The following is a 14017-nucleotide window of genomic DNA, read 5'->3' as shown; positions in this document are numbered from 1 at the left end:
GATCCTTGTGTTTCCTGCCGGCAACTCTAGGCTTTACTAGCCTAGAGGTCCTGATACTCAGAGGTGGAATGCTTCCATCAGAGGACACAGTGAGCGTCCCATTACACTTAGGGCTATGGTTCCTCCCTGGTGATCGAGGGTTCTTAATGCCAGATGGCCAACAAGAAAATGACCAGAAGGATGTGGAGGCTCTTGCTTCATAATGTGGATAGAGAGGATTATATTGGGTAATTAGAAGAGAACCCCTATATGCATTTCTTGGTATTTCCATGTCCAGTTGTAAATATAAATGGAAAAGTACAGCAACCACAACCTGAAAGCATGATAAACAGGGTCTTATTCTCCTTGAAGGTGAGTGCCTTGTTCAATCTGTCCGTCAAGACACCCATGACAGCAGAAGGGCTAGCTGAGGTGGAAGGGAATCTAGAAAGGGTGGTGGAAGAGGGAAATGATGAGTATCAGTGATGGCCTTGGGACCAATTGCAACAGTGGTGACTTCTGCTCATCTTGTTACTCTACTCTTGTAAAAAGTTTCCTAGACATTGTAACTAATAAGAATTCTGGAAAAATTTCTTGATGGAGTAAATAATGTAAGAAGTGATCTAAGCAATATAGTGAACCAAAGTGAATGTTTTTTTGTATCCTGTCCAAATCTACTTTATACACCTGTGCATCTTTATTCCAGTTGCTGTGAGTGTTAAATAACAGTTTCAGCTGGCTCCTTCCCTAGAGAATTTCCTTTGATTAAAACAGGAGCCACCTCAACCATGAGGCTTTGATGATCTCCTCCTGCTTCTCACCCAGAGACAGACTGGTATGCAGGTACAAAAAGCTGAACTTCATGGGCAACACAAAGTGTTGACTTATGGAGGATAAATGGAGTCTCATTCTTGTATCCCTGTCTTCCTTACCATTCTTGCTCCCTCACTCTCCTTTTCCAGAGAGCCCTCCCTTATTGAAACTTAAACAAGAAACTTAAACTTGGTCCCTGTTTCTAAACAACCTGACCCAAAATAGTCTCTGAACTAAAGAAGACCCTAGTTATCAGGAGTGTCTTTGAGGATGGTTTTATATACTTAAAATGACTATTTAGAAGTTTTCCTTGAGGAACAAAGTACTGAGACATGCTATAATATGACCCTTAAAAACCTTCTACTAAGTAAAAGAAGCCAGACACAAAAGACCACATAGTGCATAATTCTATTTGTTTTAAATGTTCAGAGTAGGAAAAGCCAAAGACTGAAGGTAGATTAGTAATTACCAGGTGCAGGGGTCAGATGAGAGGAGAAGAAATTGGGATAACTGCTAATGAATTAATTAGATATTTGGGTTCCAGATTCAATGCCCTAGTTATATTTTAGCCTTTACACTTATTTTACAGCTCTTATTATTTATATTAACATGTATAATAAACTTTCATAATCATTTGGGATTTGTTTCATTAACTCTCAATTTTATTCACATAATTAACCATCTTCAAAAATTTTACACTGTATTTGTAAATTTAATATTTCATCTTGTCCAAATATTGGTTTAACTCTTTCCTGAATTCCTTAAAAATACTTTCTAAATTAACAATAAAATGTAATAAGAGCCTAGATTTATCTCAGCTTTTCTGATGCCATCCATACACTAAGATTTCAACTTAAACTTAGAAGTCTAAATATTGCATTTTAAGTTTTAATCAAGACTGTTATTCTATGAACTCAAATCTCTTAAGCATCATACATATTATACCAAATATACACAGAATCCTTTAATTTTATGGTTTTATTTCTTTTACATCTCTTTATTTGTAATTATTAAGTTGTGTAATTAGCTGTGTGTAGAGTACACACCTATAATCCCAGCAACTCAGGAGGTTGAGGCAGGAGGACTTCAAGTTTGAGGTTAGCCTCAGAAATTTAGCAGGGCCTTAAGCAACTTAAAGAGACCTTATCTCAAAATAAATAAATGGGTCTGGGAATATAGCTCAGTGGTAAAGCACCCCTGAGTAAAGCACCCCCGAGTTCAATCTCCAGCACTCCTGCCAAAAAGTCCTTGAATTGAGATACATACACACTAAAAAGGCCAGATACCAATCCAATAAACTGAGATTATTTAGATTAGAGGTTTTAGCAGGTTTTGAGACCTGGAAATAGGTATCCAAATGATTCATGTCTCTATGCCAACTTTCCTTCTGGTTCTCTTTAGTAGTCACACTGTTTCAGACTACAAAAATGGAAACAAAGTCTTGAATTCAAATTACTTATTGCCTGACTCTACTCTCCAAAACATGTAGCTTCCTACGTGATAAATCACTTGACCATATTTTTGCACTTTTTGGCTTTTAGGAGAGTCTTTTCCATTTAACATTTTAAAAGTACTTGCACTTGATGAAGTACTGCATGCTCTAAAACTCATATTTAAAATGATTTTTGCCAATTTTGGATATATCACATGGTTCACTCAGAGGATTAACATTCATTAATTCTGTTGTATTTTTCTCTGCTTATCTACCCAGTAGGTGAGGAAAGTATCTGCCAGGTACCATGCTAAGTTTTGGAACTATAAAAATAAGTAAAATAATTTGTTTATCTTTAAGGAGCTTGGGTTCTAGGTGGAAAAGACCTATAAATTAAAAAGAAATCACTCTAAGTACTTGCTCAATGGCTGTCTTTTTCCGTTGAAAAAAGGGGCAAAGACCTTGTTCCAGGAGGATATTTTTGTCTGATTTACTGCTGTTTTCACCAGCATTAGTATATAGTAAGACTCCGTATTTGTTAAATAAATGTCAATGCTTTAAAAAGAGATATTTACAGGGTTGGGGGTGTAGCTCAGTGGCAGAGCTCTTGTCTAGCATGAATGATGGCCTGCGTTTTCTCCTATAGAGAGGGGAAAGAGAGACAGAGATAGTGTGGAGTAGGGAGAGGGAGAGAGGCATGGAGATGGGGTGGGGAGCTCACAAAAGGAACATAAGCTTTTGTGTGGCTATTGCGCTAGAGTGAGGTGAAGGGAACACTTCTGGCATATCAGGAAAATTTCTTTAAAGATGCGGTTTGAGCTGAGTTCTGGGAGATGGAGGAAATTAGTTAGGTAAAAGGTAGGGGGTTGTTCAATAGTTCCTATATCTTATTGAGGAACTTCAAGTAGTTGGGGAGTGCCAAGATATCATTGGTAGGAGTATACAGCAGAGAAATCTTGAAGAGCCTCGTTTTGCTTTACCTATACATTTTTTTTGTTGTTATCTACATCAATATGCTGATTAAAAGAAAAGAAGAAGGGAAAAAAACTTGTCCATTTACCCCTATTACAATGATAGCTCCCTAATGTTAAGAATTGCTTCTTGTTACCCAGGGATCCAGAATAATGATGGGGACATTGTAGTTCCCCAAAAGCTAACGCAATGAAAGAATGAAAGAATGACGAATAACAGCAGTGTGAGCACAGTCAAGTGATTAAGTATTTGGATAGTGGGGGTGTCAGGAATGGGCCCTATACTAGCCTGGGCAGAGACCTAGTCAGGATCTTAACTAATGGTAAATCTGGCAAGTGTCACATCTTGGAGGCGGAGATTGTGGAGACAGAAGAATGTTGGAAGTTTCAAAACAAAGTCCAAATACAAACACTTTAGAATTTATTAGGATTTGTAATTTCCAGGTCCTAGAGAGCAATCAGGGAAAGGTCCAGGATGGTTATAGTACATTCCCCCCGGACAGTAATGAAATAGGAACAGATGGTTGGTTGCAACTTTCTTGCCAGGCTCAGCGGATGAGTGACATCAAAGCCCAAAAGAAGGGCTGTTAATTCCCAAATGTGAAAAGAAGGCTGCGTATTTGCGCTACTGCCGCTGCCAGAAGCGCAGAGCACCCGGGTATTCGGACTCGGAAAGACGTCCCGTGACAACGGCGTTAAGGGCGGAACGCAGTACGTAGGCACGTTGGCTCCCGCCGGACACAGTTTCTAGACGCACCGGCGAGCTGCGTGCGGCCCGGCAGCTGAGCTGCTCCCTTCCGCTGAGTGGGCAGCCTGGAGGTGGGAGATTGTGAGAAGACTTGAAGCCGACCGTTCTTCATATTTTCCCCTTCGGCTGGACGACCCCGAGCTGCGGGACGTACTTCCGGCGTCTCTCAGTGGACGATTAGAGAGCACAGAGGCCACTGGAGGCGCGGCGGCAGTCCCTCCCGCTCCCAGCCACGGCCTCTCACTCTCGAGAAGACAGCCACCCATTGCAAAATTTTCTCTGGGCCGGAGACCGGCCGCCCAGTTCGTAGAAAGGTGGGCTTGGGGGAATACTCTGGATTCCACCACTACTTCCTGGAGACGCCGCGGAAAGCAGGCCATTCTTGGGGCCACCCACCTATTCCCCGATTGGTTAATGGTCTGTCAATGAACTTCTCTAGCTGGTGATTGGTTCAGATGCACCGTATGTCACCTGCTTCCCTGTGGGAATCTAGGTCGCTAAGGGAAGCGTTACTTGAGGCTCGGTTGAGAAGAGGTTGGTTGGGCCCCGGAGCCCAGTTTGTTTATTCTAGTGGAGACGGTCCCCCGGCGCGAGCTTCCATCGCAACCGCCAGGAAAAGAACCAGTAGCGGGACTGAGGGTGGGGGTGGAAAGAAAGTGAAGGTTTAGAAGTAAACTGCAGTCACTTAACCCTGGCTATCTCTGAATGGGAACGTGATAGGAAGGAAGGCCTTTGAGAGAGGAGGAGACTAATCCCAGGAGCAGTGACAGTGTAGGAGTCTAGGCCTAAATTTTGTTGTGGGGCAAAAAGGGCCTTGAGAGAGATTTTTTTTAATGACCTAATTGTATGGGGATCCAATTTTCTAGATGATTGTATAACAAAATCCACTGGAGAATTTGCTTTAGCTTTGCAGCAGAGTTGGGAGATAACTACCAGGTGTTCCTGGCTTTCAGAGGGACAATTTACTGAATAATTCAACTCTCTTTTTATTGCTTCAGATGGGCAGCTCTCAAAAAAGACACAAACAACTGAAGGATGGATACCATTGCATATATTAAAAGCATGTTGAAAGAAAAATAAGGTATTCACTTTAATTGTGGTTAATTGTACCAGAATATTATCTTTGAGAAGAAGCTCTTAGGTTTTGAATAATAATAGTGTGGCTTGATTTTATGTTAGGTTTCAACTTTTTAAATTGCTCATTACAAAATTCATCTTATTGCCATACCTACCATTCTCTCTTTGCTGTTATGATCCTGTTAATTCTGGAATGGAAAATTCTGAGTTTTTAGTGGTTAATTAGCATTTGACTGTATAGTGCTAACGTAGTTTTCATTTAGATGATGATGTAATAACCATTACATCTGTATAAAAAAAAGTCTTGAATTTGTAATTTAACATACAAATATATGTGAAATCAGGTGGTTGTTAACTCTTACAGCAGTTTAGACTTGTAGGCTAACTTAAAGCAACTTGCTTATTAATAAATACCTGCTACATTTTGAGAGGTTGAATTGCAACAGTTGTTTCCCTGGCAGCCTAGCCATTTAAACTTAAGCCTGTATTGGGTCAGGTGCTGCATTACATACTCCTTAGTGACCGAGCAGTAATTGTCAAGGAATAGTTTTTTCATGCACAGAACACTCAGATTGGCTCTTAATGATATACCTAGGCCCTACCTTGGAAAATTCTAACCAAGGGTTGGGGATGAGATCTGGGCATCTGGATTTTAAAAAATTTCTTCAAGTGAGTCTGATAACTTTTATATAACTGATTTACTAAATTGATATACTTAAGAAATCCTAAAATATTTATGAGACAGTTTTTTCCCTTAATTTCCTTATAGTTTAAAAGTAAGCTTCTTAGGAATGACATTAAATGTAATCCAAAAATAGCATTTTTTTTAGGCAAAGCCTGGAAGTTTAATTGGCACTCAAAAATCCCATGGACTAACCATTACAGGCTGAGGGATGAGACTGGATATGGGGAAACAGAGGCTCTGTTGCACTCTTCACAGTCCTCAGAGCTATGCATGGTATATTATTTCCTGTTTGGTTTTTAAATCTTCCTGTTAGTTTTGAAAGGGAGATCAACTTCAAGTCTGTTCAGTAGATACATTAGGCTAAATTATTTTTACCTCAACAAATGTCAGTGACGATGGTGAGAGTAATATTACATTTATGAATCTTACTTTGGAAGGAACACTTTGTTCGAAATAAATGTAAGCTATACCCCTCCCAAATGCCTTTGCTTATTAAGTAAAGAACATGCATAGTTCAAACCTAAAATTTTGCTTATTAAGTAAAGAACATGCATAATTCAAACCTAAAATTTGTGTGTTAACACGAATTTTACTCAGATATTTAGAACATAAATGGGGCTTTTAGACCAACTTTATTAGAAATTAAAAGAGATAAAAAAATTAATCACTTTTGTATTCAGATATGAGAAATGAGAAATATGTGCTGAACTCAAATTCTGTCCGACTAAACAATGGCTTTAGTTTAGTGGTAGGTTCAGTTGTGTATTATCTTATAAAAATTGTTTTTCATTTTTTATATAAGTTCCTTCTGCAAGGTTTGGCAAATGAAGTATTTGAGTAGGGGGTAAAATTTAAAAATAAAAAAAACTATAAGTTTAAAATGCAAGGCTATATGTAGTCTATAACTAACACCTTGAATTTTGTATATATTATTTGAACAGGAAGCCAGGACTCTCAGGATGAATCAGTCTAGATCCAGATCAGGTGATAGTGGTGAAGAAACCTCATCTCAAGACCATAATCATCGTGAAAATGAGAGAAGATGGCAGCAAGAGCGTCTCCATAGAGAAGAAGCCTATTATCAATTTATTAATGAACTCAATGATGAAGATTATCGACTAATGAGAGATCATAATCTTTTAGGCACCCCTGGTAAGGAATGGGTAAAAGAGGAGACACCATTTTCATCATTGGAGAGAGGAATTTCAAACTAAGGAGAGGGTTTTTTTTTCCTTCTCTATACTTTCTTCTCCCAAAACATTGTGTACTGTTTTATTTATTTTTTGTTAGTTTTAAGAACTTTTTAATATAACAAAGTAGAAAATCAGTGGCTTCTGTATTTTTAAGTAGGTGAGATTATTTGATATATTGGACATATTATACAAATGCAAAACTTAAACATATGTAGTCTTATTTATTTTAAGTAATATTTATGCAAGTAAAATATTTAAAATCCAATTTGAACTCATTTGGGGTGTTATAATTTATGTATTCAGCTAGATTGATAACCCTCCAAAAGTCCATACGTTTTTTACAAATGAACTAACTGAAATTTATATATTTATATGTTGTATGTTTATTGTTGATAGCCCATATAATGAATTATTGGGGTAACATTCAAGTAAACAGACTTGAATTTTTTTCTAGAGAACCTCTCCCTTCTTAATTTCTTTTTAACTCTGGAAAAAAAATGTACTTAATTATAGCTTATAGGTTCTTATATATATCAATTGAGTACTAACTATTCAAATTAAATCTTAGTTTAAAAAATTTAATAAAATAGTAATAATTGAGACACAGCCAAATTGGTATATATTTGTGTCAGTTGAAAATTTTAACTGTTTTCAATTTATAGAACATTGTCTTTAGAGGTTGCTAAAAATTGGTCTTAACCTGCATGAGTTTTCATAAAAACTGGTAATTTAAAATTCTTAAAAAGCAATTTTTCATTGTTTCAGGAGAAATAACATCAGAAGAACTACAACAACGGTTAGATGGAGTGAAGGAACAACTAGCATCGCAGCCTGATTTGAGAAATGGGACAAATAACAGAGGTACTGTGGAGTTCTTTCCATAAATAACAGGCTTGATTGGAGTAGCTGCCAAAATGAAAATACTGTATCCTGGATAATATTTATTTTTAATATTTTTCAGTTTTAATGTGATGCTCATTCAGGTAATATTTATGTATTACATGCAGAGAAGTCTGGTTAGGCAGTATGGGACAGAAGATTAATAAAAGATGTTTTACACAGATTGCCTTCAGGCAATTTATATATATGAAATAATATACAATTAATTACCAGCACAGTTCTTTTTAATATTAGAACATACACACTACCTTTTCTATGGTGATGTAACTAAGCTTAGCTTCTAAAAACTAGTGTACAGAATAATACAGAAATTCTGAGAGTTAGGAAACCTTTTTTCATTTTATTTGTTGGTTTGTTTTGTTTTATTGAGTAAATACTAAGCCACAATATAAAAACTTCTTATAAAAAAAAAGTTCTGATAGAAAGAAAAAAAAAACTAATACAAGCATATAGAATTAAAAACACACCCTGATTTCTTACCTCCCTCCCCAGAGGTATTCATTGTTAGTAATTTCACATATGCCAAAATCATTATATTAGTTATAGTTAGTAAAAAAACCCCCACAAATTCAAAAACCTTAAAATGCAATGAATGGCTCAATAGATAGTAGTTTCTTTTTTATGCTAATAGCCCAAGGAATGAAGATAAACTTTGCTCCACAAATCTTCCTGTGCCCCACACAGCTAGCTGAGTTGTTCTATAATTCTGCTATCCAGTAGTAACAACTAGCTACACATGACTATTTAAGTTTAAATTAATTAAAATCAAGTGAAATTTAAAATAAAGTTCCTCAGTTATATTTTTGTACTCTGTAGTCCCATAGAAACCAGCTACTGGTTTCTGTATTGGACAGCAGAAATACAGAATGTTTCCATTATTGCAGAAAGATGTATCCTGCTAATCCAGGATATTATTTGTATGATCATGCTAAGTCACAACCACAGCTAAATTTCTCTGGCACTTAAGTGCCAGACTGTCATATGCCCATTCACAATGTATTTACAATGTAAGAAGAGTAGGATAGAGTTAGTAGGTAATTAGTGACCTCTTCCACACATGTTGTCATTAACACATTCTAGTTAATCAGAGAAGGAGGTAACATTTAGAATGATTAATGTTTGCTTGCCTTTACTTACATCCTTTTCCAGACCAAAATGAAAATTTTATATTAACCCATTTTCTCCTTTGTATTTAATATGTAAATAGTACTACATTGATAGAAATTTTAATATTGGTCTTTTGAATATATTTTATTCAAAACTATACTCATTCAATGTAAAATACTTCATCATCTTTAGAATATGCCCAAGATTGCCACTTATTTTATTGTCACCAACAGTTTATTAATACCTCTAGCTTCAACACTTAAAAAATGTTTATGAAAGAGACTGAAGTAATGAAATAAACCTAAGAAATCTCATTTAATAGCTACTTTTTAGTAGAACAAACTTTAAAGTTGAAATCTGTAAAGGTAATGTATGCCAGAATACTTTTCATTGAGTTTTATGCTTTATATAATTTACTGGTAACAAATGGAAAAGTAAGTGTGGCACAGTGACTATATTATTGTCAAAGAAGCTTATCTGGGACACAGTGATTTCTAAATTGATTTATTCAATAATATTAATTAGGAGTTTGGTACCACATACTATTGTGGAGGCTGAGGATTTAACAGTAACTAAAAAAAGTAAAACTTCGTCTTCATGAAGCTTACTTTCTAAATGAATAGAGAATGCATTTTATTTTATTGTTTTATTTTTTTTATATTTATTTTTTAGTTTTAGGTGGATACAATATCTTTATTTTACATTTATGTGGTGCTGAGGATTAAACCCAGTGCCTCGTGCATGCTAGGCGAGCGCTCTACCACTGAGCCACAACCCCAGCCCGAGAATGCATTTTATTATGTATAACAGCTGACATTTATTGAGTGCTTCTTGTATGCCAGGTATTGTACTAATAATTTTATATACATTGTCTTATTTTATCCTAACGATAACCTCATGAGATTGATACTATTATTAGTTCTAATTTATAGACAAGAATACATCCATAGAGAACTTCAGTAATTTGCTACAGTCTTCCAGTTTCACACAAAGACAACTAATGTGGTTCTAATATTATGTTTGGAAAGCTAGATTTCTTCTTGAATGTATGTTTTTTGGCACTTCCTGAGATATAAAATTCCTAAGGCTACAAAAATACTTAGTTGCAAAAATGTTGATTTAGTTGCAAAAATGTTGATTTAGTTGGCTTTAAAAGAAAGATTTCACAGATAACAGGATGAGTTTTACATAAAGTTTGCCAATGTATTTTATTAATATTAGTACATGAAGTAAAAAAGTTTAAATGTACACTTTTGGTATTGGATATATTTCTCATTTGAATATTTTGCCACAAACAGAAAGCAGGTATGGGAATTTCTCCAACTTTGAATAAATAGTATTTGAAGTTTTGTAATTACATAAATAGTATTACTATTTTTAAAAATATTTTTAGTTGTAGATGTACACAATACCTTTATTTTATTTGTTTTTATGTGGTGCTGAGGATAGAACCCAGTGCCTCACATGTGTGAGGCAAGTGCTCTACCACTGAGCCACAACCCCACCCCTAGTATTACTATTTTTATAATATGCTTATAGTATATACTTTTAGTACAAACTAATTTTCTTGTAAGTTTTTAAAAAAGACCTAAGGACAGATTTTAGGAGTTGGATCTGAAGTTGATTTGATTTGCTTTCCAGACTCAGAAGTCCCTCGAGAAAGTTCAAATGAAGATTCTCTGCTAGAATGGTTGAACACCTTTCGTCGCACAGGAAATGCAACTCGAAGTGGACAAAATGGGAACCAAACTTGGAGAGCTGTGAGTCGAACAAACCCAAACAGTGGAGAGTTTCGGTTTAGTCTGGAAATCCACATAAATCATGAGAATAGAGGATTTGAAATTAATGGAGAAGATTATACAGGCATTCCACTTTCAGATATTAGCAGGGATCGTACTAGCAATAGGCAAGAAAGATCAACTAGTCCTGTGGCTAGGCGAACAAGAAGCCAAACCTCCATGGATTTCAGTGGTAATAGTTCCACCATTACAAGGGCAAGGCTTGGTTCAAGGGGGCAGAATTTAGTTGAAGGATCACTTTCAACACTGGGAAGGTTAAGGAATAGAATTGGGCGGGCAGTTGGCATTCCTAGAACTAGTGCTAATTTTAGTAATCACCCAAACCAATCAGGTGGTAGTGAACTCAGGCAAAGGGAGGGGCAGAGATTTGGAGCAGCACATGTTTGGGAAAATGGAGCTAGAACTAATGTCACAGTGAGAAATACAAACCAAAGATTAGAGCCAATAAGATTACGGTCTGCTTTCAGCAGTCGAAGCCGTTCACCAATTCAGAGACAGAGTGGCACTGCTTATCATAATTCCCAAAGGGAAAGTAGACCTTTGCAGCAAACAATTAGAAGGTCTGTGAGGAGGAGAGGTATAACTCGGGTCTTTGTAGAGCAAGATAGAGAACGCAGAGGTACTGTAAGTGCCCCATTCTCTAATTCAAGACTTGTGTCAAGAATAACAGTAGAAGAAGGAGAAGAATCCAGCAGATCCTCAACTGCTGTACGACGACATCCAACAATCACACTGGATCTTCAAGTGAGGAGAATTCGTCCTGGAGAAAATAGAGATCGGGATAGCATTGCAAATAGAACCCGCTCTAGAGTAGGGCTAGCAGAAAATACAGTCACTGTTGAAAGCAATAGTGGGGGCTTTCGCCGAACTATTTCTCGTTTAGAGCGGTCAGGTATTCGAACCTATGTTAGTACCATAACAGTTCCTCTTCGGAGGATTTCTGAGAATGAGCTTGTTGAGCCATCCTCAGTGGCTCTTCGGTCTATTTTAAGGCAGATCATGACTGGGTTTGGAGAATTGAGTTCTTTAATGGAGGCTGAGTCTGAGTCAGAGATTCAGAGAAATGTTCAGAATTTACCAGAGATGCATTCAGAACTGACTAACTTAGGTACAGTTAATGAAAACAGCCAGCTCAGTGAAGGTTCCTCTCAAGACAGGGAAGCCCAAGAAGACAGCACTGAAATGCAAGCTGAAAATGAGACCACCCAGCCTCAGACTCAAAACAGTGACAGTAGAGGAGGCAGGCAGTTGCGAAATTCAAACAATTTAGTTGAAACTGGAACACTACCTATTCTTCGCCTTGCTCATTTCTTTTTACTAAACGAAGGTGATGATGATGATCGAATACGTGGTTTAACCAAAGAGCAGATAGACAATCTTTCCACCCGGAACTATGAGCATAATGGTATTGATAGTGAACTAGGTAAAATCTGTAGTGTTTGTATCAGTGACTATGTAACTGGAAACAAGCTCAGGCAATTACCTTGCATGCATGAATTTCACATTCATTGTATTGACCGATGGCTCTCAGAGAATTGCACTTGTCCAATCTGTCGGCAGCCTGTTTTAGGATCCGGCATAGCAAATAATGGGTGAAATGATGGGATCTATTCAAATATTGTATTTTAATAGAGATGACTATTGAAGCATTCTTTTGTTGAGTTATTTGTGATGAGCTAACCAGGATGAAAAATAACAGATTATAGTTTGAACTATTTTTTGTGTGCTTTTTTAACTTGTTAAAAAGAGGAAATTTATATGAAATTTAAAATGCAAATGTTAAATTATCCAAAAGTCCAGAATAGTTAATATTGCTAGAACCAAATAACCTTTAAAATGTTTTTATTTTGGTAATTTTGTCATGCTAAGCACTTTTGTATCTGCACAATTCAGTAAGTTGAAAATCAGTCTTATTGTTAATACTATAGCAGACTTTTCTTGGATTTTCAAGTTTCATAGGCTTAGTGCTAAGTCAAGACATTGGTGTCTTAGCCTTTGAAAGAATGTTTGGCTGAATGTTTGCTAAATATAAATATTTAAGTTACTTGAAATGATAATTTAATACACAGTATACCTTGTGTATATATATATACATAGATAGATATATAATTTTAAGATTAAAATGTCCAGTCTAAAAACTACAAGTTTGATTCTTATTTAAGCTTTTGGACTAAAACTACATATGGCACAATGTTTACTATTGACAAGATCATCTCTGAGAAGATTAAGATATAATTCTGAAGTAAAGATAATTTACTGAAGCGTCTCTGACAATCTGACTTACTAGATAGCAAGCAATATGTAATACTGAACAAGTATTTTTTATTCAGGAATGGGACATGGAAAATTTAGGTCATATAGATTATTTAACTTGAGTTCAGCCTTTTTGTGACTTTTTTGGAAGTGCAAATAATTCTTTGGATTAAGTATAAGGTATACAAGATGCATGGTTTTTTCAAATTTAGATTTTAAAAAAGTCTATTATAAAGAATTAAATGCATAGATAAAATGTTAAGTTCACTCGGAGGTCAAAAAACTCCAAAGAAAACAAGAAGAAACCTTAAGAGAATGTAGAATTTCTATAAACACAAAGTATGCATTGAAGATCTATTTCTACCAATAAATATTAAAACAAAGACTGAATGTGAATTATTTTTTCCTATGCTCCACTGTAGCTTATTCACTCTCCAAATATTTATTTCTTACTGGGTGCCAAGCAGGTGTTGTGGATTCTTCAGTTGCTAGATGGACAGAAGTCCCTGTCTTCATGGAAAAGATGTATTTGCTCTTAGAAGTCAAAGATCAATTGATAACATAAATTACTGTTCTTACTTTCATGTTTGCTTATGAACAATGTGTTAGATGGTTATACTTGTCCCTTGATGATTGTAGTGGGAAATGATGAGATCATTTTCATGTTTCAGAAGGAATTGCTCTATTACAGCAAACAGAACACAATGGAATGGAGAGAAATGAGAAACAAAGAAACCAATAAAAGAACTATTGTAATAAGACATCATTATCATTTTTATTACCAGTTATCATCATTATCAGTTACCTAACAGAGTGATGACAGTGGAAACTGGAAGAAAAGAGAAGGGTATGAAAATGTTCTTGGAAAAAGGCATTTGATCCCTACTGTAGTATGAAGAGATAATCATATTCACAGAGGAAGAGAGAACCACCTGAGTGGAGGAGAAGGCAATGATATAAATCAGTTGCAAAGTATGCCAGTTTAAGAGGTGTGGTGGTGCCAGCTACTTGGGAGGTTGACAGGAGTGTGGTTTAAGCATATGAGTTGAAGACCAGCCTG

The 14017-nt window shown here is 36.1% G+C and overlaps 1 protein-coding gene across 3 annotated transcripts; it reads left to right on the top strand.

Moving 5' to 3' along the window:
* The first annotated feature begins 3863 nt into the window (after window positions 1-3863).
* On the top strand, window positions 3864-13718 carry Rnf6 (ring finger protein 6). 3 transcript variants are annotated; one of them, XM_076872277.1, is made up of 6 exons: window positions 3864-4257; window positions 4942-5024; window positions 6647-6857; window positions 7664-7759; window positions 10547-10665; window positions 11355-11556. In XM_076872277.1, exons 3-6 carry the CDS (start codon window positions 6665-6667, stop codon window positions 11475-11477), a joined length of 531 nt encoding a protein of 176 aa, XP_076728392.1. In that variant the 5' UTR covers window positions 3864-4257; window positions 4942-5024; window positions 6647-6664; the 3' UTR covers window positions 11478-11556. The 3 variants fall into 3 exon arrangements, with proteins under 3 accessions (XP_076728392.1, XP_076728389.1, XP_076728390.1); XM_076872274.1 differs by having other exon boundaries at window positions 3869-4257; window positions 10547-13718; XM_076872275.1 differs by lacking the exon at window positions 3864-4257 and adding an exon at window positions 4396-4477 and having other exon boundaries at window positions 10547-13718.
* Window positions 13719-14017: the final 299 nt, after the last annotated feature.

The sequence above is a fragment of the Callospermophilus lateralis genome, chromosome 12 (assembly GCF_048772815.1).
Source record: "Callospermophilus lateralis isolate mCalLat2 chromosome 12, mCalLat2.hap1, whole genome shotgun sequence".
Classification (NCBI taxonomy): domain Eukaryota; kingdom Metazoa; phylum Chordata; class Mammalia; order Rodentia; family Sciuridae; genus Callospermophilus; species Callospermophilus lateralis.
Note: the sequence above shows the minus strand (reverse complement) of the source record. Positions and strands in the feature narration are given on the sequence as shown.